The sequence below is a fragment of the Podarcis cretensis genome (genome assembly GCF_951804945.1).
Source record: "Podarcis cretensis genome assembly, chromosome: 7".
In the NCBI taxonomy this organism is placed as follows: Eukaryota; Metazoa; Chordata; class Lepidosauria; order Squamata; family Lacertidae; genus Podarcis; species Podarcis cretensis.
The window spans coordinates 51,417,030-51,444,866 of record NC_137176.1 but is presented as its reverse complement, the minus strand read 5'-3'; the positions used below and the strand labels follow the sequence as shown (position 1 = coordinate 51,444,866).

At 42.1% G+C, this 27,837-nt stretch overlaps 1 protein-coding gene across 4 annotated transcripts in view; it reads right to left on the bottom strand.

Annotated features, from left to right (window-relative positions):
* The window catches only part of ASXL3 (ASXL transcriptional regulator 3), a 103,346-nt gene that overhangs the window by 38,574 nt on the left and 36,935 nt on the right, over positions 1-27,837 (bottom strand). For all 4 annotated transcript variants that reach the window (XM_079982599.1, XM_079982600.1, XM_079982601.1 and 1 more), the window contains 3 exons: positions 10,683-10,791; positions 9,430-9,541; positions 657-778 (listed from right to left, as the gene is read on the bottom strand). In XM_079982599.1, the coding sequence (XP_079838725.1) occupies positions 657-778; positions 9,430-9,541; positions 10,683-10,791 (343 nt within the window). The remainder of the gene's footprint in view (positions 1-656; positions 779-9,429; positions 9,542-10,682; positions 10,792-27,837) is intronic.

The following is a 27,837-nucleotide window of genomic DNA, read 5'->3' as shown; positions in this document are numbered from 1 at the left end:
ATTTTAAAATTGAACAACTTTTCATTGATTTCCTTACCATGTGCACTTATCCTACCTATATACAAGTATTTGCAGCTGCCTCCTGAATTTTTATGTTAACAAGGTATCTGTAATTGCATTTATGGATTTCTCCTGCAGCCGATTTTGTCATTTTGTCTTGCCTGGCACTTCCTCCACAAACAATTTATGCTGTGTGGCTTCATCTCATCGTTAAAATCCCTCTGTAATGTTTCCAACTATTGCTCTCCTAACACCACAAGCCTCAAAGTGAAAGGCAATCTCAGATTATTCATAGGTTCAGAATCCTTTCTAGAGCACCTCCCTGCACCTTTTCCATAGTGAATCATGGGGTGGCCGGGATCCTCTCTTTATAACAATATTTCCATTAATGTTTAAGTATCTGGCTCTTCACTGCTGGAGGAAAAAGGGGTGACTCTACTACACAATAGCATAATTGGAGATACCCCAGTATCCAGACCCAAACCAGATCAGAACTCATTCAGCACCTCAATGCCAGGTAAGCAAGGTAGGCAATAAGCTTAGCTATGGTACCATAAAATCTCACCACCTTTATTCCCAATACATACATAAATAAAGGATAGCTTAAATGCCCATCAGAAGAAATCTGACTGATAGCGAAGCCAATATTAGCTTACCTGTTTAAGTGCCTTTTTGGTGTGCTGTTGGAAGGAAGACACTAGCTTGCTTTGCATTGGTGCATTCGTAAGGCTTGAGTCCCGAACGGAAGACATTTCTTCAGGTGCTTGCTTAGTACAAACTAAGAATATAGAAATAAAACAAAGCACTGAGAACTGAGGAAAATCAGTCTGCAAATTTAATTTAATTTAGAGATCACAGAACTACCCTAGGAAAGAAAATCTCTGGGCTGATCTGCCATGTGTGAAAGCTGTTGCATTGCAAAGAACATGGAATATCTTCAGGGTGGTTTATGGAAGAACGTGACCAACTGTGAAGTAAGAGGCAACCAGAAACAGCCATTCAAACAGTCACAGATTTGCCTAATGTTAATTCAGGGGAACTAAAGACCTGCTGAAATCATTTTGATCTTTTCTTGTTCCAAGTCGAATCTGGGCCTCTATCTACAAACAGCATCTGCATGGCCACTGGCAATGAAATCACACAAAGCTCCATTTTGTCGAGACGTAAATTTTAAATTGTGTACTGCCAACACATGCTAAATCCAGTGAATGACTTGATACATACAAATTAACATCTGTGAATTGTCTTTCACTGCAATTTGAAAATGCACTCTGTTCTCTGCAACAAAGTTCAAAACTAAGCAGGACGCAATGTTAACCTTAAAATGTTAACAATACTTCATGTATGTTGTGTTATGTGGGGCCGGCTCACCCATAAGGCAGGGTGAGGCAGCCGCCTTGGGTGGTGGATGCCATAGAGGCAGTGCCCCTGTGAGCAACCCCATGCCCCGCTTCATTATTGCTGGAGCAGCAGTGCTGGCAGCAGCGCCAGCGGCCAGTGAGGTTTCACAAGATCTCACTGATAACTTGCAAGGTCTTGTGGAGCACATTAAATCTTATGAGATTTTGGCAAGATATTAAGAGGTCTTGTTGGAAGTCGCTGCCACCGCTTCACAAAAAGCACCACATAAGCCAGGTACGGCTTATGTGTTTTCATAAAACAAATGTTTGGGGTTGTTTTGTCCTGCTTTAGTTGCACTATAGCCCCACTCCCCAACATCAGTAATGTGATATCATCTGGGAAGCAGCACAGAACAGTTAATAGAGCAGAATAAATCCACACACTATTATTGTGTCAAGAACACGTGGCAGAATAAAATGCCAGACTGGAAGGGCCTGCAGTATCATTCTGAAGCCAGGCAGAGGAAATGCAGTGTTTTCATTCTACCCTCTGCCAGTTGGGGGAAAAATGGTAGCTGCAAAGATGTACTACAGTCACCAGGGCTACAAATATGTGGCAAAAAAGAGAAGGTAACAAGGTGGTGTTTGTTTAAAACAAACCAACACACACACAAAAACTGTGACCTGATTCAAATATTGCAACCAATCTCCACATAAAGGTCTGGCTGTTAAAAATGTTAATGCATGCTACACGATGGCTGCATACATGACCTGTAACATTTACAAGTTCCTTGCCACATGAATCATTTTATTTTGTATTCACATTACTATCACACATTTTTGTTTGTTGACACAGAAAGTCTCTGCAGGATTGGAACCTATTTCAAGTAAGCAACTTGTAAACATTACAGCCTTCCCTTAGAGCTGGCACAAGGCGTAACAAAACAGCATATAACTGCTACCATTGACTGATAGTTACTGCTAAGTTCCAAGGCAGAAAGGCACCAAAGAGAGGAATACAAGAACCAAGTAAATTAGAGTAAGTATGACAACACCAACCTCACTCAGATTTCAATCAATTCTGTCAAGATGGTGGAGGGGACTTAGAGACATGTTTTATTTTTGCGTGTTCAGACCCAGAAACCTCCCGCCTAAATAAATTCACACTTGACTCAAGTTTTGATTTTGGTTTTTGGCAGAATTTAGGCCACAACTTTATTGATTACATAAAGTGACTGGTTGCATAGGCTCTGGTTCAATTAGCTCCCTGCCATGCAGGTAGCTCTGACCCAGGATTCCAGCATAGGTCAGCCAAGGGTAAACACCTGGATAAGCGAAAAGTCGGGAACGGACTATGTCCACCACCCAGATGTCCCCCTGGACTCTGGCACAGGCACAACCCCCTCTCAGGGGTTGACCAAACCATTTGAGTCCCTGGATTCCTTTAACGGAATACCCTTCACATAGGAATGGCGAAAGAGTTCTCCCATCCCTATCACCTGAACCAGAGCCTATCTGCAACCTTACAAGTTGTGACGATTTGCTACGCAGCAGGCGAAACCCAAATGGCAACAGCCAATAAGCCAAGTGGGGAAAATTCCTGCCGTGCCCCTGTCCCAACGACAGAAGACAGATGATGGCATAGCAAGCTCAAGCACAACAAGCCCTAAAAGTAGGGAGAGGTGGGCGGGTGTTCCGAATGCACGCGCCGAAAGAGGAAGCTCTGGGTCATGTGCATAGGCATATATAGGTCTCTCAATCCGTTTGGACTGTGCCCCACTGGCCAGATTAAACCCAGCATTGAGGGACCTACCAATCGGGTGTTGTGGCTGACCAATCTTACCCACCCACAACACTGGGGATTGGTTTCCAGGTCTCACCGCAACACATGCCCTCTTTAAGGGAGGACATGATTTCCCCCCAGTCATCAATGCAGAGACATACAAAGCTTCAGATTTCCCAAAGAAAGCCTCAGCTTCAGTCCCAAGGTGAAATGGGCTTCTTCAAAGTGGTGCAGGGCACAGCACACCCCAGTCAAAGCAGATTCCAAAGCAATTTTTCCCCCTGTTCAAGCCCCACATTTTATGAGATAATTTATTTCAGTTTTGTTTGTTTGTTTGTTTTTGTTATGAGAATCATCACACTTATTCCACCATAGTTTACTCCATAACATGTAGCTTCATAGCCCACAGTATGACAGTAAAAAATGAATTAGCAAACAAAATGCTCATAGTTTCTGCAGAGGTTTTTATATATTAGCTCCAGTGTAGTTAATTTCTCCCATGACAAAAGGATTTTTACTTGCTCAAATACATAAAGGAACTAACTACCCAATATCTGTAACAATTAAAGGTAAAGGTAAAGGTACCCCTGCCCGTACGGGCCAGTCTTGACAGACTCTGGGGTTGTGCGCCCATCTCACTTAAGAGGCCAGGGGCCAGCGCTGTCCGGAGACACTTCCGGGTCACGTGGCCAGCGTGACATCGCTGCTCTGGCCAGAGCCAGAGCCAGAGCCAGAGCCGCACACGGAAACGCCGTTTACCTTCCCGCTGGTAAGCGGTCCCTATTTATCTACTTGCACCCGGAGGTGCTTTCGAACTGTTAGGTTGGCAGGCGCTGGGACCGAGCAGCGGGAGCGCACCCCGCCGCAGGGATTCGAACCGCCGACCTTTCGATCGGCAAGCCCTAGGCGCTGAGGCTTTAACCCACAGCGCCACCTGCGTCCCTATCTGTAACAATTAGTGATTTTAAATTGCATAACTGGCAATTATAGTTTCTAAGGAGCCATCTGAGTCTACCATGTAAATATTGTATACAATGCATGTATTGTTTTATTTAACCATTGGACTAATTTGCAGTGGATGGGGATCGCATGTCAGAGAAAAAGATGACACTCTCTTAATTATACACGAACAATGAATATTACAGTATTTACTTTAAGCAGCTTTATTTATGTGAATATTTGACAGATAAGACAAGTCACTGGTCCGATTCAAGCCCTCTCTGGGCAAAATATGATTTTCAACTTGGCAGTCAGCCTTAGGACTAGGTGCTTTTCACCGTTCTCCTCTCCACCAGTAAACCATGGTTTCACATTCAATGTACATGGTCAAAAACAACGTTTAGTGTAACTAGAGATTGTAAATGTGGTTTCAAATGGGTTTTATGTTAGAGGGGAACTAGTTAGTAGTGCAATGGATGTTGTGATGAACTATGGGGCTACTTGTGTGTAAGCGCTTGCACTCTCAGAGTTTTGTAATCAGTTTCAAAACTGTCCCTCTCCGCGCAGCCATCGGTGCATGGCTGCCTTAATCGCTGGCAGAATCCGTCAGTGGGCGTTTCTGGAATTTCTTCCAACATAAGAGTTCTTTGACAGAAACTCTACGCTTTGATTCTCTACGTGACAGCTTCCTGCGCAAAGTGGGCGTCCCAAGGGGAGGTCCTGAGCTCTCCCCGCTGTTCTCACTGGAAGCGTCTCGGAGCCGTTCCTCTGACTCTGTTTCTGCTGAAACTCTCCCTCTCCCCCTGCTGGTTCCCTCCTCAGCATCCGAGGGTCTCCTAGCATCCTGGAGCCCCTCCACCACTTGGAGCTCCGATGGCAGTTCCCTGACAGATGTAATGGGTGATGTTGTGATGGTGGGACAGGAGGATTGTTCTAGGAAAGCGAGGGGAGAAGTATTCATTCAGAAATGTTGATTCCAGTTTGAAAACCATCTATCTGCTGAGAGGCAGCACTACACTTGCATTGAGTCACTAAGAGTCAAAGCTACTTTAATGGATAACAATGTTAGGGGATTAAAAAAAGTTAATGACAGGTGTTTGCTTTTGGGACCACAGTGCATGGAGAGGGTTGTTTAATTCTTGGGCTTCCCATAGGCCAATGTGAGAACAGGATGCTTTACCAAATGGGTCATGGGCCCAATCCATCAGGTCCTTCTTATGTTCTTATTAAGCAGCTCCTTGGATAAGGGAAGGGTCACTGGGAGAGTGTGTGTTTTAATCCTTCCCTACTCTGCCATTTGCTCAATCTGAAACATTCCACAGAGGCTACTTCTAGGTACTTTTATTTTCCCATCAGCAGGGGAATCAGTGAAATAGCTTGAAGGGGGGTGGGTTTAAATGCCCGCTCCCTCGGTGCCACTTCCCTAATCAAACTCGCACCCTCCCATACCTACACTGAGGTAAAGCAAAAGATGTGTAGGTAACTTACACACATTTAACTTGTGCTCATTCAGATTTATGCACTTGGCAAAAAAACTTTTTTAAAATTAAAAGGGGGCAGAAAAGGGGCAGGTGTCCAGGGATAAAGACATTGGCAATCCCACCCGCCATTGAACCCAATACATTATTTTGGCTTCACGTGCTATCTCCGGAATGTAACCTTCACATAATTTGAGAGTCGTCTGTACTGAGTTTTTGTCAACTGTGACCAAAATGTAAAAAATAAAATAAAAAACAGAACTTGTAATATACATGATGCTAGACAAAAATTAATAACTAATATATATATTTCTAGGTTTTACAGTGGTTGATTTTTTTTAAGTAGTCTGAAATGCGATTTATATCAATAACCATTCTAACATCAGAAGCATCTAGCATTACTGGAAGATTTATAAAGACAGACAAAAGGGTTGCAACTAAAAATATATGAGATGCAGTAAAGCAAAACATGTTCTAATCTTCCTCCAACATAGTCTCAGCCAAGCTCTTTCTCATATGCTCACAAAAGGCTGCCAATAATAAAAAAGAAGACGAAAACTTGAGAGAAAACATGGAAGTGCCAGCTTCAAATGAATATGCAAATTCCAGGTGATGTATAGAAGAAAGCTTGAACCATTCCATTCTTCCCTCCTCTAAAAATAAATGTAACAGTACACTTGTTTTCAATTTCAAACAAAGTAGATTTGAATAAGATGGGAAGATGCTTTTTCCTTCATTGTTGTAAGAGGAGGGAAATTGCCCACAAGTGGTTGTGTTACCAAGCAGATATTAATATTTATTTCCTATTCTTCTGCCTTATCTAAAGCTGAAAAAACATACCAATATTCCCAACAAAATAATAATGCAATCCTACACATATCTACTCAGAAGTAAGCCCCACTGAGTTGAATGGGGCTTACTCCCAGATAAGCGTGCTGAGGGCTGCAGCCTGGATGATACAAAATGCACCCATAGGAACAGAATGCAAATATAAACCTCTTAAAATATCTTATAAACTCAATACTTTTGCCTTGGGTGACACAAATCTATATACGCAATGACATAAATGGTCATGCACTGTCAACACACATACACCAAATAATCATCTAAATCACTCTGATCTCTAGAGCTTAACCTGCAAAATCAGAACACTTTTTCTCCAGCCGCTTAGCTTGGCTCTTTTTAAAAGAGAAAGAGAAAGCAATCAGGGAGCTAAACTGTACTACAGTCAAACAGATGTATGCACCTGGGACCAACAAGAGGCTTTAAACAAACTATGTAGCTGTTCTGTAGAAGCTACTAACAGCTTAATTAACAACATTCAAGTGCCCCTTTGGGAAAAATAATATGGATATATCTTTAAGATGACATGGTTACATTAAAAGAAACCAATGCAGCATAACAATACTTCTGTAGCATGAAAAAAAAAGTGGATTTTAAAATGAGCAAGATAGCAGATAACCTACATACTCACTTCAAGTTTGAATCTTAGTGATGGACCTTTATTATAAATGGTAGAAAATTGTACTGGAAAGGGAGGCACTGCTGGGCATGAAAGTAGGGGTGTCATCCTTCCCTGACATTTGCTAGCACAAGGATATTGTTGGACTCCAGTTCCCACCATCCCCAACCACTGGTCATACTGGTTGGGGCTGATAGGAGCTGGAGCCCAGCAACATCTGGAGGGAGCACTACACTCTAACACGACGTGTTTATCAATGGGGACTTCTGGCTGGATTAGAGACCATCATTCACAGTGACTTGCATGCTGCCATTGGAATCCAAAGAACTACTTCTGGCAAACCACAGGTTAGGGGCATACTTAAGTGGGATTTTTTCCCACTTGCTCCCCACACACCTAAAACATCAGACCCAGCCATGCCATTATCACAGTAGCACTGCTTTTGAAAGTGCTCTACATTTCAAAAAAGGATTATTTTGTGTACAGCAGTGGTTCCCAATTAGCTTAAGTACTGTGAATCCCCTATTTTTCAAAAGCCAAGCCATGGACCACCATTTCTGAAGGAATTGACTGACTGACTGACTGACTGACTGATTGAATTTATATACCGCCTTATACCTGGAGGTCTTAGGGCAGTTCATAGATATATCTCTATGGTAGTTTTTGTTATGGGGATAGTGCCACAGACCCCCTGAGTGGGTTACGTGGACCCTATGGGGTCTGCAGACCACCAATTGAAACCACTACACTGCACAGTTCTTTGAATCCTGTTATAAATATTTATTTTTTAAAAATTGCCCAGTAGCACCTTAGAAACCAACTAAGTTTGTTCTTGGTATAAGCTTTCGTGTGCATGCACACTTCTTCAGATACCTGTGCAAGTTTCTATCCAAAGAAGGGGGGGGGGGAGAGATGAATCCATCCGACTATACCTTTCTATGCAGATTCCCTAATGAAACCAATACTTATAAATCTGCATCCCCTGGTTTAGCTTCTGGATTCTCCTTGTAGTTTTCTCAAGGTCCTTGCCACAACTACATTTTCCAGTTCTCTTAAAGCATTTCAGCACTTTCCCCCTTATTGCCAAGTTTCTTCAATGAACCATTGACCCTCCTGTGCAAATTTCTACCCACGGACTTCTGATTCTTCTGCATGAGAGCCCCTAAAGCAAAAGGCGATAATTTTACAACCAAAGCTATACAGTGGTGCCCCGCAAGACGAATGCCTCGCAAGACGAAAAGCCCGCTAGACGAAAGGGTTTTCCGTTTTTTGAGGCGCTTCGCAGGACGAATTTCCCTATGGGCGTGCTTCGCAAGACGAAAACGTCTTGCGAGTCTTGTGAGTTTTTTCCCTTTCCCCCCCTTTTTCTAATCCGCGAAGCCGCTAATAGCCGCTTAGCCGCTAAGCCGCTAATAGCGCTAATCCGCTAAGCCGCTAATAGGGATGCTTCGCAAGACGAAAAAACCGCTAGACGAAGAGACTCGCGGAATGGATTATTTTCGTCTTGTGAGGCACCACTGTACAACCAGACAGAAAACAAAATGGGGAGCAGTTTTGCTTCTTCACAAACAACTTCTGAAGGGCCAAAGATTTGCTAGCCTTGGTTTACACACACACACACACACACGTATGGGTGCTTCACTTACTGTAGATTCTCATTTCCAGTTTATATATTATCAAAACTACTTCCTCTGCAAAATTTCCTCATTAAATGCAACACCTAGTGAATAATGTAAGCACCCAAATATTTCCCAGTCTCTCCTATAAAACAGAATTAATGAACTGCATGCTAGTAGGAAAGGAAAGTGCTTAAATTATTGTTTCAGTAAATTTCTGATAAATATTGCGCTAAGTAATTAAAATTATTATTATTTATTAGAGCTATTTATATACAACTATATACTGAAGTTTCTAAAAGGCATACAATGTTGAGCGATTTAGAAGTGTTTCCAGATCCCTGAAGGCATAGGGAGCTGCGAACTTCTACATTTTAAGAAATCAGGGTTAAAATGCAAATAAAGCAATGGAGTTCCATCCAGAATGATGAATGTGTTAGTTTGAATTCCCCATCTTTAATATCTTATAGGCAAGCATCTTTTGAAAACTGTAGGCGTTTGCTAGTATCCTGGAAATGGTAGAAAACTAAACTGACATCTTATTTGCAAAGAGAAATTTAATAACATGCTGTCAAAAAGATGGGCCTGAAGCATGAAACTTATTTTTATATGCCATGATTTCCAAATCCTTGCCAATAATTGTATCAGGATAATCGTATTTGTAAAACACACACATAAACACACATCTTGGTCATTATCCCCTACTTTAATAATTATTGCAATTGCAAAATATGGCAAATGAACCCAAACAATTACACAAAATTAAACCAGCACATAAGCACTCCAGTAAGACAACAACCAAAATACCTACCTCCATTTTCTTCTCCATTGCTATTGTTTGTTTCAGCCATTTCAGTACCATCCAACTCAGATTCACAACTTAAATCCAATGTCCCATCTGCTTGGCATGTAGAGTCTTCCTTCTGTATATTAAGAAACATGTGATGATGTTGTTTGACACATTTCAAAAATGAATCTGCATCTTATTTCTGTAAATCTCTCTTACATAAGTAAAATATGATTGCTGACAATCTGAAAATCAGAAAGAACCGCTCTGCCAAGTCACAATGTATATTCATCTGGAAAGTTTATACATAAAAATGCTGATTACTTCACATCTTTGTGTGTAGGCAGCAGAAACAAGCTTGTTTAAAAATTCCAGCCACAGAAAATCCTCATATCCTTCTTAAGTTCCTCTTTTGCCATTGGCCATTGCCTGAATTCCACAACAACTTGGAAGTCACAGGAAAGAAAAGCCTTGCCTAGACTGTAAACAAATCTAAATATAGCAAGAATGGGATTTTTTTAAAAAAACAACAACAACCTACCTTTGAATTCTGTTACCTTGTATCAAAAAAGAACATATTTTTAATTCACAGAAAAAGCATGATGAATTCCATATTGATTGCTGCACATCTATGTCCTATTGTATCAATTTCAGAATTTATAAATTTAAATTAAAAATTGTAAAGTAAACCTGCTCCATAAAACTCATTATCTTTCCCCCCTTTGCCCACACCCCTCTTTACTCTTTCACACACCAGTTATCAAATAAATGAATTTGATTAAGGATCTTAGAAAGGAATTCTATTCAGTCTGCATAAAGTCATTATTTGAACCATGGCTTTACAATCTCAGTTCCTTAGGAAGTGCAGGATTGTAAAATGTAATATGTGAAAGCTCCCTAAATACAACATTGGCAAATATTCTTCTTTTAAACGCAAGTCCAATATGTCTTAAGAACATCAATCATCCTTTTGAGGTTAGTGCATATAAAACAAAGTAAGTTTTCTAAGCTTTGAGAAGGTAGTATTTTAACCCAGCTAAGCACATAAGGAAGAGAGAAATTCAGGAACTCATATACTTTTGTTATCAGAACAGCCAGCATTTAACTGAAGTGTAAGTAGCTTTAAATAACATTTGAACAGAGCTAGAAAGAACTTTCAGATCTTTTCTTCTTACAGCCTTCCCAAATTCAACTGGTTTACTTTTGCATTTCACTAAGATTTACATAAAATGGTCTTCATGGCTTTGGGTACTTTCATCGCTAAAAATGCAACTTACTTTGAGTGCGTAGAGTCCTGCCTTGCCAGGAATTTTGAAGAATGTCCCATCACCTACACGAGTGTTAGTATGAAGCATTGCATTCAGACAAGCTAATGGAGAAGTGCCACTGAAAAACAAAAATGGGGAAAAATAAAGCAGGCTGCAATGGACTGTTTCGTGTAACACTCTTGCCTCTTTTTATTTTTTTCTAAACCCATGCTTCACTTAAAAAAACCAAAAAACCTCCCAACCCTGAAAACATCTACATTACAATAACAGGCCAGTTGAAACTTAATCATATGCATCTGTCCCTTCAGCTTCAGGCAAAAAGTCTGCAAATTATAATTATGCTATTTTCACGCAGTAAACAGCTCTACATTTAAAAAGAACTACAGTCCAAATATTTATGCAAAATTACTTTGCAAATAACACCATGAAGCCTCATTTTTAGAATGGTACAGACAATGTGGCTTTGCACATGAATGATCAAAACAGAACCAAGTTCAAGGGCAGCTGCATCCCATAGGATGTAAAAGCAACAAAAGAATAGCAAATACCCCAGGAAGAACACATTTAGCATTGCAAGTGTGAGCTATGAACAAGTATGAACAGCATTTCCTTAACACAGCCAATGCAAACATGCATGTCTTGTATGCTTTAGACAACGTTACAGTAATCTGAAGCTTTTCATGTGATGGGCAACTTTCCTAAGTACACTTGCTGGCAATAAGGTTCCTTTGATTTCAAGGGAATTTACTTCTAGATTAAGTGTTGAGGATCAATTGCTGCTCAAGAGACAGGCCAGTCTGACAAAGCTCTACAGTTCTATGATTCTATGTTTCTCTGATCACATAGTATAAGACACAAATGAATCTTAAGGACATTTGTAAGTGCAGGAAAAGTCAAAAGATTTCCAGTCATGAAATCTGGACAAGAATATATAAGGAAGCATAATGCCCTGTATACACTTCAGGAAAACTACTCGCCTCCCCAATATGTAGATAATTTGGGGAAAATATTTGTGGAAAGAGAACAATTAATTTGCAGCACTCCATTTCTATCCATTATGACTGTAGTCATTCACATTTAATTAAACATAGGATTTCAACTGTTTTTCTTCATGTAAGTTCTAATTAAATAATGCAAATACCAATATATAATGAATGCAGTTAAATCAAGGTAATAGTTTCATTCAATAAACAGACATGTCAATTACAAGTCTTTTTGTCATTTTGAATCATTGTTGTGTACTGATAAAGTGTTAATCAGAACTCAATATTGCTGTTAGACAATATTGTTCAACGGGCTTGTACACACTGCTTCTTCTATTGAGTTAAAATAGAATTACTGCTGCTTAATTTAATAAAATTAGCTAATGGTTGGTTGTTTTGCATAATGTGTTTTTAATAGGTATTTTGGTTTCTGAGCTGCTTTCTATGTCCTTTTCAATCCAAAAGGCAGGATATAAGTCTTTTTAATAAACACATGAATAAATAAAAGACTGTTTATTCAAACATGCATGAGCGAGTGTTAAGATAGATAATTTTATCAGGAATCACTACAAAGCAATTTCTGTGATCCCCAGCTTTATAGTTATCATATTTGTACCTTGCATTTCCTTAAAAAATCTTAGCTTAGCATACACAGACTATTATCTAATTCCATCTTTGCAACCATTCTGGGAGACGGTTAGCCTGAGAGATGGAGACTGGTCCAAGGTTACCCAACGAGTTTCAAGGTAAGTGGGTATTAGAGCCTAGGTCTCCCCAGTCTAAGTTCAACATTCCTTGCATTTATGATTATTTATTGATTCACAGCATTCATTGTGTGCAACTCAGTGGAACATATATTTCTTTTGGCAAGCAATTTCCATTATAGACCACTGAACTCCTCATGCAAGATATTATGTGAAACATCTTTAAAATTCATTTGTAACAAATAAATTTGGCTTTTCAAGGGGAAAAATACTTGAAGAACATATCTGACCTCAAATAACCCTTGAATAATATTTATGAACTCAAATAATAATAATAATAATAATAATAATAATAATTTATTATTTGTACCCCGCCCATCTGGCTGGGTCTCCCCAGCCACTCTGGGCGGCTTCCATAAAAACCAAAAATACACTAAAATATCACAGATTAAAAACTTCCCTGAACAGGGCTGCCTTAAGATGTCTTCTGAATGTCAGGTAGTTATTTATTGCTTTGACATCTGATGGGAGGGCGTTCCACAGGGCAGGCGCCACGACCGAGAAGGCCCTCTGCCTGGTTCCCTGTAGCTTTGCTTCTCGCAGTGAGGGAACCGCCAGAAGGCCCTCGGCACTGGACCTCAGCGTCCGGTCAGAACGATGGAGGTGGAGACGCTCCTTCAGGTATACTGGGCCGAGGCCGTTTAGGGCTTTAAAGGTCAACACCAGCACTTTGAATTGTGCTCGGAAACGTACTGGGAGCCAATGTAGGTCTTTCAAGACCAGTGTTATGTGGTCTCGGCGGCCGCCCCCAGTCACCAGTCTAGCTGCCGCATTCTGGATTAGTTGTAGTTTCCGAGTCACCTTCAAAGGTAGCCCCACGTAGAGCGCATTGCAGTAGCCCAAGCGGGAGATAACTAGAGCATGCACCACTCTGGCGAGACAGTCCGCAGGCAGGTAGGGTCTCAGCCTGCGTACCAGGTGGAGTTGGTAGACAGCTGCCCTGGATACAGAATTGACCTGCGCCTCCATGGACAGCTGTGAGTCCAAAATGACTCCCAGGCTGCGCACCTGGTCCTTCAGGGGCACAGTTACCCTATTCAGGACCAGGGAGTCCTCCACACCAGCCCGCCCCCTGTCCCCCAAAAACAGTACTTCTGTCTTTGTCAGGATTCAACCCCAGTCCATTAGCCGCCATCCATCCTCCAACCGCCTCCAGGCACTCACACAGGACCTTCACCGCCTTCACTGGTTCTGATTTGAAAGAGAGGTAGAGCTGGGTATCATCTGCATATTGATGAACACCCAGTCCAAACCCCCTGATGATCTCTCCCAGCGGCTTCATATAGATGTTAAAAAGCATGGGGGAGAGGACGGAACCTTGAGGCACCCCACAAGTGAGGGCCCAGGGGTCTGAACACTCATCCCCCACCACCACTTTCTGAACACGACCCAGGAGGAAGGAGCGAAACCACTGTATAACAGTGCCCCCAGCTCCCAGCCCCTCTAGACGGTCCAGAAGGATGTTATGGTCGATTGTATCAAAGGCCGCTGAGAGATCCAGCAGAACCAGGAAACAACTCTCACCTTTGTCCCTAGCTCGCCAGAGATCATCAACCAGCGCGACCAAGGCAGTTTCAGTCCCATGATGAGGCCTGAATCCTGATTGGAAGGGATCCAAATGGTCCACATCCTCCAGGCGTGCCTGGAGTTGTTCAGCAACCACGCGCTCAATCACCTTGCCCAAGAAAGGAAGATTTGAGACTGGGCGATAGTTGGCCATACTGGCCGGGTCTAAAGATGGTTTTTTAAGAAGCGGTTTAATGACCGCCTCTTTCAGCGGATCTGGGAATGTTCCCTCACAGAGGGAAGCATTCACCACCCCGCAGAGCCCATCGCTCAGCCCTTCCCGGCTTGCTTTTATTAGCCAGGATGGGCAAGGATCCAGGAGACAGGTGGTTGGTTTCACGCGTCCAAGCAGCCTGTCCACATCCTCGGGGGTAACGGATTGAAATTGATTCCATGCAACTTGACCAGACAGAGCTCTAGCACTCTCCCGCCCCGGCACTGCTCCCACGGTGGTGTCTAGCTCCTTCCGAATATGAGTGATTTTATCTGCAAAAAACTTTGCAAAATCATTGCAGGAGATCTTGGGGTCTTTACAAGGCCCCGGTGGTAAAGGTGGTTCCGTTAAATTACGAACCACCTGAAAGAGTCTCCTGCTACTATTTTCTGCAGATGCAATAGAGGCGGTGAAGAAAGTCTTCTTCGCCGTCGCTATCGCCACTTGGTAGGCTCGACGTTGAGCTCTAACCTGTGTCCGGTCAGATTCGGAGTGAGTTTTTTGCCACCGACGCTCTAGCCGTCTCAGCGATTGTTTCATCGCCCTCAGCTCCGAAGAAAACCACGGAGCTGTCCGGGCTCCATGCAATCGGAGAGGGCGCTTCGGAGCCAGACAGTTGATAGCCCTGGTTAACTCCGCATTCCAGCGGGCCACCAGGGAATCAGCTGAAAGGCCATCAACATGGGATAAAGCATCCCCTACCACTCTCTGGGAACCATTTGGATCCATTAAGTGGCGGGGGCGGACCATCCGAATTGGTCCCACCTCCCTGCAGAGGGGAAGGGTCACGGAGAAGTCCAGTTGCACCAGGAAGTGATCTGACCATGGCACTTCTTTTGTTTCACTTTTACTTAGTGTCAGATCACCCACGTCACTAGAGGTGAACACCAGGTCTAAGGCATGTCCATGACTATGAGTTGGGCCAAACTTATTCAGGGACAGCCCCATGGAGGCCATGCTTTCCACGAAGTCCTGAGCAGCCCCTTGTAAGGTCGTGTCGGCATGGGTGTTAAAATCTCCTAGGACAACCAAACTAGGTGTCTCCAGGAGAAAATCCGCCACGACCTGAAGCAGCTCAGACAGGGAGTCCTTGGTGCAGCGGGGAGGTCGGTACACCAAAAGGAATCCTGTACTGCCCCTATTGCCCAACTTCCAGAACATGCACTCAGAAAGCTGGATCTTCCCAGTAGGACGCCTGGTGCAAGCTAGTGACTTCCTAAAAATCACTGCAACCCCCCCTCCCCGCCCACATGACCTGGGTTGCTGTGCATAAGAGAAACCTGGTGGGCAAGCAGCGGCAAGGACAGGCCCATCTGCTTCCTCCAACCAGGTCTCTGTCACACATGCCAGGTCAAATCCTCCATCCACAATCAGGTCGTGGATGGCAGTGGTTTTATTCATCATTGACCTGGCATTACACAGCAACACCTTCAGGTCATGTAGGTTTCCCCTGTTGATTCCAGTATCCATCTGGTCAAGGCCAGACCCGGAGGCAGGGATAGTCTTCAAACAACGACTAAACCTGCCTCCTCGGTAATGACATGGTCTGGTCTTAGCGTAACTCCGCCTCCTGCCCATGATCACCGAGATCGGATGTCCCAGTGCTTCCCCCCCTGTGGAATTTGTCCCAGCCATCGTGTTGGCTGGGGCCCCACTCCCAGGCAGCCCTGATCCCGCCCCTTAAAAACAAAACACAAACTATACAGAACCAATAAAACAACAACAAAAAGAAACAAAACAATTATACTAAAATTAATCCCCAACTAAATATCCATCCCACCCACCCCCAACAATGGAAAAAAGGGGGGGGGGAAATAAAAATTTAAATTTAAATTTAAATTGCCACCGACTGCTTGAGGACATTTTAAAGCACATTAACCACCTGGAACAGGGAAGAATGGCAGAACACTTCCCACCCTTCCCAAAAAGTTTGTTCCAAATAAGTGCCTGGGCCACGCCCCCTGGGCCAGTTGGAAAAGGCCCTGGAAGGGAGCAGGCCCTGCAGTCCTCACCCAGCCGATGGTCCGAGGCCTCACTGCAGCAGGAGTCCCTTTGTAGCCGGGAGAGAGGGCCTGGGCCACGCCCCCTGGGCCAGTTGGAAAAGGCCCTGGAAGGGAGCAGGCCCTATAACACTAGTTATCAAATCAGATTATTAATGTAGAATCCATAAGAAAGATGCACTAACATGTTCATTGTTTAAGGGTAGCAAAACTCAGAATAACACATGACTTCATTCAGAATGTTCTTCATGGAGTGAGTATCTGACATGCAATTACATGTAGTATTTAGCAGCCCTATATATACTCTCTCCTGCTCTCCGTTCCCTCTCTCATACATATATAATCTCAAAGGGAGCTGGTAGTCATGAAGTCAGATTCTTGGAAATGAATCAAATGCTGTCATAGTACAAGTGAAATTGAATGAAATATATAGTTTTGATTGTCTCAACAGCATTGAAGATTGCATTTTTCCTTCATGAAGGGGAAGGCTGTCAAAGGCTACTAGTCATGAAGGCTCCAGAATCAGAGACAATATGCCTGCAAATACCACTTGCTGGGGAGAACACTGGGATAAAGTGCTGTGTTGCTTCCCATCCTTCATTGTGAGAACAGAACGATTGACTAGATGGGCCTTTGCTCTGATCCAGAAAGGTTCGTTATTTTGGCTTTTCATGCAGATCTATCCCAAGGGTGAAGAATTTGTTACTGAACTCCATAATCCACAGCCAACATCATCCATGTTTGGACGCAGGGGGCGCTGTGGGTTAAACCACAGAGCCTAGGGCTTGCCGATCAGAAGGTCGGCGGTTTGAATGCCCGCGATGGGGTGAGCTCCCGTTGCTCGGTCCCTGCTCCTGCCAACCTAGCAGTTCGAAAGCACGTCAAAGTGCAAGTAGATAAATAGGTACCACCCGGGTGGGAAGGTAAACGGTGTTTCCGTGCGCTGCTCTGTTCGCCAGAAGTGGCTTAGTCATCCTGGCCACATGACCCGGAAGCTGTACGCCGGCACCCTTGGCCAATAAAGCGAGATGAGTGCCGCAACCCCAGAGTCGACCACGACTGGACCTAATGGTCAGGGGTCCCTTTACCTTTACCTTTACCCCAAAGGTGAAGAATTTGTTACTGAACTCCATAAGCTACAGCCACCATCATCCATGTTTGGGGATGGTGAGAGTCATAGTCATGGGCCACAGGTTCCTCATCCCTGCTCTATCCAGAAGCTCCATGTTGCCATAATCTCTTTGGACAGTATATGAACCCATTTCCCTGCTTCATCTTCTATTGCTTTAGCACTACTTTCCCATTTTTTCATTGTGATCATTAAACAGACCCCAACTTGAGTTTAATAAGCTGTTTGGAACAGCAGCTGCAGGAAGATGTCTGGACTGCATTACCACCCTTACTAGATTAATAGTTAAAAGATATATTTTTCCAAATATAAAACAAAGCAAAGTGAATGGACATAGCAAGATATGTCTCATTGGTACCAATATGCTCATCTATCAAAAATTAGAAATTAATATAAAATTATGAACAGAAAACAGGTCTGCAATCTTTCACAATTGTTAACTTGATATGATGACTTAAGAACTATGCATTTTCTTCTCCATATAAATGATATCTTGCAAAAAAGCAGAAGTTTTATTACCATCAGAAGGAAGGGCTCTAAGTAGGAACTATTACAAAGCTTTCAGAGCATGTGCAAAGCAAAATCTAAGAGTGTAAAGAGCAACACAAATCCAAAGAGTTGATGATGCTCTGCCATGGCAAACAACACTACCTAAAAACCAAAGGGGTGAACCAAGTGCTTGTTTTCACGAGCAGCTGTTGATTCAGGCTTGTTAACATGAAATAGAAGCCTCACCAATGGCAAAAAAAAAAAAAAATACCAGGTTATTCAGCTCCTGTAAGTTGGCATTGATTATGAATTCCTGCTACTCTGCACATCAAATAATCACAGCATTGCCTACAGGGCAGCAAGGTATGGTACAGAAAGCTTTGGTAAACAGAAATATATGGTAAGACCCTCTTTAATATCCAAGAGCTACTACTTCAACCTTGAACCCTCTGATTATATAAATTAGATATTGAAATTGGTTGCATTTTATGTAATTTTAACTTGTGCAATTTCAATTACATGGCTTAGAACCTGGATATTTGTGTGGCCATCTGTTCTCATATCAACCAGCCTACCCATTCTGAAACTGCCAAAGCTGAAAGCTAAAAAGAGCATTTCCTGTGGTGGCTCCTGGTCTTTGGAAAGACCTCCCCAAGGAAATCTACCTATAGATCTTGGTAGTATCATTTAGATGCCAGGCAAAACATTTCTGTTTTCCCAGGTTTTAGAATCTGCTCATGTGAGCATTCTTTAAGAGCAGTCTGATTTCATCACCTATTTAAAATTGGCTGTTGCTGTTTTAAATTTATTGTTTTTAATTTGCCATGTTAGTTGTTAGCTTTGTACAGTCGTACCTTGGTTGCCAAACACTTTGGAACTCATACATTTTGACTCCTGAATGATCTAAAACCAGGAGTGTTTCGGTTTTCAAACAATTTTCAGAAGCCGAATGTCCGGCGCAGCTTCCGATTGACTGCAGGAGCTTCCTGCAGCCAATGAGAAGCCGTGTTTGGTTTCCGAATGTTTTGGAAGTCAAATGGACTTCTGGAATGGATTTTGTTCGACTTACAAAGCACGACTGTACAGTGGTACCTCGGGTTAAGAACTTAATTCATTCTGGATGTCCATTCTTAACTGTTCTTAACCTGAAGGACCACTTTAGCTAATGGGGACTCCCACTGCCGCCGCGCCACCGGAGCACGATTTCTGTTCTCATCCTGAAGCAAAGTTCTTAACCCGAGGTACTATTTCTGGGTTAGCGGAGTCTGTAACCTGAAGTGTATGTAACCTGAGGTACCACTGTGTTAGTATTATTATTACTATTAATTACTACCACCACCACCACTACTACATTTTGTTTATTACTCCTATGTTAACTTCCCTGGGAAAAGAAATATATGTGAAAGCATGGTATATGAATTATGTAAACAAATAAGGAAAGAATGAAATACATATAAGAAAATATCACCACCCCCTCTTTTCAATGCAGCCACTATGCTCCTCAAAGATCCTCTCTGAAGTGTGGATGACTGTCCTGAAGAATGTGGGATGTGGAAGCTGCTGAGGGAGTGGGGGATCAGCCCGAATAAGATGACGGCATATTCCATGAGCAATGTCTCAGCCTATATTTGGCAAATTTCCCCCTCCCCCAGCATGCACGCACACACAGACACACACACACACACACACACACACACACAGAGAGAGAGAGAGCTTAGATATTTCTACTGCATAGTTCTGCAGAAAAATACTGTTTAGCACACTTCACTGCATTTATCAAATCCTTATCCAATGCCAGGTGACCCACAAATATATTTTAAGGACTTCTACCAGAACTGTGTAAATGTGTTGTTCACATACACAAAAATTAAAACAAAAATGCATCCAAGAAGCTATTAATACAAACTTACTTTCTATAATGAGGAACAGTTGCCAGAACCCCACCAGATGCAAAACATGGAAGAAAACAAAACAAAAAACAAAAATCTAGTTAGACAATATTTCAGAATTCCTTCCTAATTCTAAATAAGCCATCAACTTATCTGCTGCAATCATGTATTTCTCAAAACCTATTTTAATTCTGAACTCTCTTTCTTTTAAATGGTCTGCATGCAGGTTTCCTACAAATAAATGCACTATTCGTTTCAAGCTTTTGTTCATGCTCCCTTGCAGGGAAAAAAGCCTTTAGCATCTGGTGCCTTTGAGCTCCCTCTGCTGGGCTGTGCAGCAGGAGCTGATTAAGGTAATCAAAACAGAGCAGGGCGGGAACCAGGCTTCCTGAATTCAATTACACTGCATTTTTAAAAAGAAAGAAAATATAAAAGACCTGAAGGAAAGGAAATCAGTACAAACAGAACTTATTTATATGGGTTACACAATGAAAAACACTGTAAGGAAATCAGGACAGAATTTTGTTCAAAGGTGCAGCAGTACTTTTAATTACAGCATCCTTCTTTATCCTAATGGGCGCTTAGCAGTGTACCCAACACCTTGTTTTAAAAATTATCAGCAAATTAAAGTCTTCTACAACTGCACTGAATACACAGCTTTCCAGAAATGGCACTGTCCTGTGCAATACAAATAATGCTCCTCAGCTCTCTGTACACAAGAGATCACTTACAGGGCTTAGAGTACAATCCTAAACACATGCTAATGACACAAAGAACACAGTGGGACTCACTCCCAAGTAAATATGCATAGGATTGTTCTCTAAGAACAGCTCGTGGTTCACGAAATCACTGAATGCTTATCATTTTCTAACAAAGGCATCTACGTACATACGATGCTTTCAAGTTCTTTTAAAATAAAATTAATGTTAAAATCTATTGAAACTAAAATATTTTTATAATCCTTAAAATTCCTGAGAATTAGTTTTACTACTTGGTCAGGAAGGACTACGTATAGGAGCAGGAGGAAAGGCTGTGTAGACACAAAAAAGTATGCTTATTGTGGACTTTGCTAAATATACACATAAACACGCTAACTTTAGTATTACAATTATGATTAAAGTGTTTAAAAAGGGGGTCCTCTGGTATGGTTCTGCCAGTCACTAAAAATCTTTCAGGGCTGATCTATGCTCACAACTGAAGGAGCAGGTAGTTTGCATCATAGCAAATATTCTGTAAGCAGGAAGACACTGTACTCCATACAGTGTTTGGATTCCTTATTATTATTTTTAATATATATGTGTGGTTATTTACAGTTTGTATGGGTCAGAAATCATCACAGTAAATGATATTTAAACAAAGCAGGGACTGGATAAGCTACCTGGTTTTTTAAAAAAATCCCTAGCAAGGCATAATTCCAATTGGCTTTCTGAATAATAGTGCTTTCGCATTTGTGGCTATACAGCACCTCCATACAACAATAACCTCTATCTACAGAGCGATCGTAAGTGGAGTTGGGGGGACTGGCATGGCAGGTGTGCTACTATTGAAACTCCTGCTGCCTCATGATCAGGGCAGAAGGGGGTGATGAATTTTGCCAAGGGCATAAGAAGAAACCTGCTGGACTAGACCAAAGGCCCTTCTAAAGTCAGAATGGCCGCTTGACAGGGAACACATTAGCACCCCCCGTTACATGGAGCTTTCTGGTCCATTAGGTGGGTGGCAGCGCTTCTTTATTTAAGGTCAGGCTGCCTGCCTCCCACGGCCTATTTGGAGCTTTGCGCAGACAGCCGTTGTCCCTTGCCTCAGTTTCAGCCTGGGATTAGTTGGTTACCTTTTTTGGAGTCAAGCTGGAATTATTGGTTGAACCCATGACTAGCTTTTCAGAGAGCTATTACCTCTGGTGGGTAATATATCTTGAATGTTAGGAAATGATGTCACAATTATTTCTACCTTGCTCTTTTGTGAGTTTCTCAGGGAAGTTCCACAATGAAATGTTTGGGTTCCATGCCTATCTGAATGTGACTCCACATCCTTATCCACACCTGGAGGATATTAACTCTCCACATGGACAGAGATCATTAACTTCACTGAGCCATGCATTTCAAATATGTTTTGATGTGCTCTGATGTGCCATGGCTCAAATTAAACAATCTTTTTTGGATGGGGTGGAATACTTAAAAAAAAAAATAGAAACAGAAGTATTTTGAATAATGAATAGTTAAATTGCTTTTGGGAGAGAAACTATGCAAGTGGAAGCAAGTTTTCATCGCTTTTAAAAAGTTTTGTGTCTTTAGTTTTTAGTCTTTAGTTTTTTGGGCAACAGATGGATTCAAAAAACTTATGTCATATGGTGTGGCTTAATTTCAAAACAAGAGGTATGGAATCAAGCTTGTCTGAAAATCATACTTGGGCCCTCTTTCATGAAAACGTTTTACCTGTCCATAGAAGGGCAGAGAATAATTCATGGGGGGGGGGGTTAGAAAGGAGGAGACAATGAGTGCTCTTGCGATGAAAACAGCAAAGTGAAAAATTGCAGCCTACCAAACCAAAATGTTACCAGCCACCACTGCAGCAAACTATTGTTTGTTGTGATGGGACCTCCAAATCATCTGAACTGAACCAGTGCAATATCTACTGTGAAAACTGCACTAACAATGCTCTTTAATCTTCTGGATTTAATATTAGCAAGTACACGGTCAGTTGTAAGCTAATTTACATAATGCTAATTTATTGAGGTGGATTTAGGGCAGCACAACCAGTTCTGCAGCACTGAGCGCCGAGCCTAGAGGGCACCACATGGCTTTGCAACCATGACATAGTGAAGGGAGCAGAACAGAAAGTGAGAGGCAGAGCAGCACTGAATTTTGGCCTTGTACAAATTGCCACTGAAATTTGAAGGATCAAAGTCCAGCCCTGCTAACTTACGCTGGGAGGCAGAGTATATGCTTTAGAAAAAATAAGTAAGTAAAAATGTGGTTTTGGAGAAATGCCCATTTTTTAAATATTTAAAACATCCATTCTATTCACCTCTCTCATTCTCTGCTTTGGGAAGATCCAAGTGATAATTTCCACAAAATGCTATTTGCGTTTGGCATGGTTTCCAGAAACAGCACTATAAAAGATATGGCAGCCCTTTTTTGCCAGAAGGTAAAAACAGAACAAGGGAAAATAAATGACTATTGTTGAGATGAGCACAGAGAACCCTTTGACAACATAAACTCTTGGCAGTCAAAAGTGTTGCTATTATACATAGCATGAAAAAACCCCAGTAAAGAATGCTTTACAGTGGCCATTTGAAAATTAAATGAGGTTTTATAGAACGATAAAGTTGAAAAGTCCCCAAAGGCTAACGCTTTGCTAGCAAAACAGTAAAAGGCACTGTTTGTCCTGCTGAAGTAGCTTCCAAGCATCTTTTCTTGCTTTTTTAATAATAAGCAAAATTAGAAATTACTTTCCTAAGCAATGCTTAAAAATCATCCGTGCTACTATCATTTCAAAGGCTCCATTTTTAATTGCATAACCAGTTTCTGCACAGAACGTTTAGAATACCAAAAGTTACTGCACTGCAATCCCACTGTACCAGAGGTATTTTTGTGAAATGCTTTTGTTCACATTACCGGTTAAAAAAGCAGCAGCAGCAAAGCTGTGGAAAATGGGTAACAGCACTTGTCTGTATCAGCAACTTTTCATAATAAGCACCAGTAGAGTAAACTGTAATAGGGAGCATTTAATCTTTTACATAAAACCACAAAAAGATTGTGCAAATGTACCCAACTGCAAATGCACCCTTATTTTATCTCTTCTTTCCTTTTTCTCAGAAAACCTTAGACTGAGCTAAGGGAAGCCCCACCAGCATTGCCAACCCAGCAAAACATTTTGCTACCTAAAGCAGAGCCCAAATGCCTCGCCAAATGATGTCTAGAAAGCCTCATTGCACCATTCAGGCACCACATCACCTCTCCCTCCTCATGGTGCTGCCTAAATCAGGTTGACTCATCCTCCTGTATGACAGGGTCAGCCCCACAGAACAAATTCTGGCTCACTTCATACACAACTCAAAGCCAAAACCATGCTTAAACATGCAGGTTTTCGGAAATAAGATCATGGCTGCTTTGCTCCTCCTCCAGTCCTGTTGCTTCCACACTGCTGTGAGTCAAGCCATGGTTTGGCTTAGCATTGTGTCCTAACCCAGGTACCTCCCCCAGACAAACCATGGGAGGTAAGCCATAGAACAAACCTTTGTTTGGAGCAAGATAAACCATGAGCCTGGATCCTTGTGTAATGTGAAGGCAAACAGCTGTGATCTTCTCTCTAGGAACCCATATCTTTGCCCATCCACACAAAGCCATGGTTTGGTTTAGTATTACATACAAATCTGTCTCCCAAAAAATTTCAATGCTCACCAACTGCAGAAAAATAAACTGAAGATAGTCACCAAAACTAGGGATGCTTCCTGCGTTGTCTTTATAGTAATCACTTCTGCCTCCTCTTGATCTTTGCCACAGGCCCACAGACACATTTTGCCCTCATCTTCCAATCTCAGCTCTAATCTTCTGGTCCCCTGACAAAGCTGAGACTGCTCTCTGAATCTCTTCTATATTGTAACAGAACCAGCTGATGGCATGGTGAGAAGCAAGATCAGCTGTTCCTTCCTGTCATTTCAGCTGTATGTAGCCCCTCATATAATGATGGAGAAAGTACCTTAGAGAAATATACCTAGAAGGGATATATTGTACATTGGCTTTTTTTTCCCTTTTAAGTGTTGATATATTGAATCTGCCTGTAATCTGCTTGCACAGCCTAGCCTGTTATTAGTATGCTGTACTGTATGGATTAAAATCAGATAAGGCATTTAACATTTTCCTAACATCAGAAGAAAACATGCCAAGATAAATTTCATCAACCTTTCATCATTCTGAATCCTATTAGTTAAGATAAGTGCTTTACCTGGTGAAACAGCATTTTGATCTAGAAGGTTACTCTACCGATTTCAAAACCAAACGTTTTGAAAGCCCAAATGCGGGAGATGAAATCAAGCTGATTCCCCACCCCCTTTTGCTACACTGCTCAGCTTTGCAGCCCATGAGAAAACAGCTGTTCAGTTCTACCTTAGGTTTACAAAAATGTCATATTTTTTTTGCTCAACCTCCCCCAAACCCCAGGAAAATCTCTCTCTTTGAGAAATAGAAAGCGTTTCTTTTGTCTGGAGCATTTGGAGTCTATGGGGAAGGACTCAGTGGCACAGGACGTGCTCTGTACGCAGAAGGTCCAGGTTTAATTCCTAACATCTCTAGGAATGCCTGGCAAAGACCCCTGTTTGAAGTTCTGGAGATCTGCTTGCCAGTCAGCACAGCAGTAATGGTCAACTAGAGAGACCAATGGTCAGCCTTTGTACAGGGCACATCCCTATGTTGCTGTGTTGAGAGACTTGTGTGGCTGTGCCCCTACTGTTTCATTTTTTAAACACCATGTAAACGTCTTAGGGCTTTCAAAGATCAGAAAGCCTTAGATTCATTTCAGGAGGGTTGATTCAGAGTTTTTAGCCAAATTTTCTGTTCACCCAGGCATATAATCCACAATGCTTTCCAGTTTAATCTACACACCTTGCCACACCCTACTCAGCTATGCTCATGTCACTGGGTGCTTCACTGACTTGTGAGCCCGTTCATTAGTTCACACTGAAAGCAGCTGGCCATTCTTTACATGAAACTAAAAATATTCAAGCAGCACAAATACTTCCTGAGATTAACCCAAACTTGTAATACTACAGAAAGATATTTTAAGCAACCCCCCCCCAAAAAAAAACAACTTAAAACATGCTGGGCTTCCCTTAGACACATACACAGATAGGCAGGCAACGAACTTTGAGCGAGTAATATTTCTTATTGTCTACAAAGCTGAACAATGCAACCCTATACAGTGGCTACTCATCACAGGGTCTCATTGAGTTAAATGAAGCTGACAGGACTGCAGCCCTGGGTATCCAGTGTTCATCATACTCAAGAGTTGAAATCACTGGCTTAAGTAACTTAAATGGGTCTCACCTGAGCAGGAGTTAGTTGACTATCACCTTAATGATCCATTTACAAGGCAGAACCTTTGTCGTTCTACACACATAAAAGTGCAAGAATGCTGCCGCGCTGCACTTTGCTTGACCACAGACAGGTGGCACTGCAAACTACAGAGTGACAAGACATGGTGGGTGGGCAGGGCAGGTGAGTCCCAGAGGGAAAGTCATAACAGGCTGCTGCAGCCTGCCTCATCACCTCCACTGACTTCTCAGGCTGCCAGCCCTGGGGCTCCTGCCTCCAGGAGCCAGATCCCCAGGCTGGCTCCTCCCTGCCCTTCTCCTTTACACTCCCCCATGGGTAAGGGAAGAAGGAGGAGGAGGAGGATAATAAGTGGCTTTGGGTGAACTCTAAGGGAGGGAAGTAATTTTGGCAAGAGGGCTGGATGGGTGGTGTGGGCAAGCAAAGCAAACAGGAGTAGCAGCCCCAAGGAGTAAAATATAACAATACATCTTAAAGACTCATGCTGATACAAGGTTATGACATGATAATACAGGAACATATATTTTTGGATACCTATATGAACAAGGCCCCTTAAGTTCAACTCAGATGAATAGTATGCATGTATATGAAAGTAAGATACCTAATTCATACTCCAGTTCAACAAGTTTTGTTTGACTTATCAGTAGCAGATATATTACAGTGTCTTTTAAACTTAATGCAATGACCTTAATAATATCTTCCCCATCCAACACTCAAACACTCCAATAAGCAGTAAGCATAATAAGCTATATAGTGAATTATTGTTTCTAAGGCACATGAAGTTTGAAGCAGCTATGAGTGTGGAATCAAGGACTTGTATCATCCAGCAAGGAAGGATGTTTTAATTTTTGCCTATTGGACTAACCCCTTTGTTTCCCAAGTACTTTTTAAAATTAAAAGTTCAGACTAAAATAATGCAACAGGTATGTCAAACTGTTCACTGTACATGCAAGATGGAGAGTTCTACACAGTTCATCTAAAAATTACTTGCTTCCAATAATATCCTGCACAGAATTAAGGAAAATTGTTCTCAGCAAGTTACAGCAATGCTTTCCCGCTCCAGAATAAGCAAAGCTAAAGCTAAAGCAATTTGATCTCACAGCAAGAAAGAAAACCAGCTGTAAAATTCAGGGAGTAATATGAATATCCCCAGTAGCAAGCTTTAAATATAACAAGCATTTAAAGTGTCTCATTTACGCTGAAAGTTGGAGGTGCATATGATCCATATCAATATCATTTTGCTGAGCAGTTCTGCATCCATTTTAAAAGTTAATTCTATAAAGGAAGGCTTTCAACCTCTAAAACCTTAAAAATGAGCTAAATTCTGTTCCTTTTAGTTCTTAATTTTCTGTAAAAATTTTGGGGGATCGTGTTTATATATTTAAAATATCACAGCTTATCCATACTAATCAGTTTTACTGTTGATTGATCTACAGATTAAGAAAATCAATTTGAAGTTTATTTTAATTAATATTGTTATAATACCTAAAAGCAGGCCCAGCCCAACCATAAGGCAGGGTGAAGGCACCGCCTTAGGTGGCAGAAGCCCTTGAGAAGGCCCACCTGCCCTGCCACAGGAGAAGCGGGGCTGGTGGAGAAATGGTGCCAGTGAAAAGCAGCGCTGTCATTGGTGCCAGTTTCCAGCAAGATCTCATGAGATATCATGATATTTCAGTGAGAGCTTGCTGGAAATCAGTGAGATCTCACAGGAAGGAAAACAGGGCTAATGCTAGCACTGCTTCTCCAAAGGAGGCAAAGGGAGTGCAGTGGTGGCAGTGGCTGGGCAGGACGGTACTTCCCATTTCACCTCAAGCAGTGAAACGAGATGCAATGCCCTTGCTTAAAAGATTGTCTCACCTCTTATATACCCAGCTGATCACTGTGCTCTGCAGGACAGCATTTCATAAGGAGGACCATTCCATAGAACAGGGGTACCAATGTGGCACCTGCAGACAACAGTGTGTCCCCCACTGGCTCTTACGTTGCCCATAAAACTTCTGTAAATATCCTCTCAAAAATCTACAATGCACTGTTTCTTCTTGCTGTTTGCTCTCCCTGCTCAGTTCCTGTTTCCACTGGC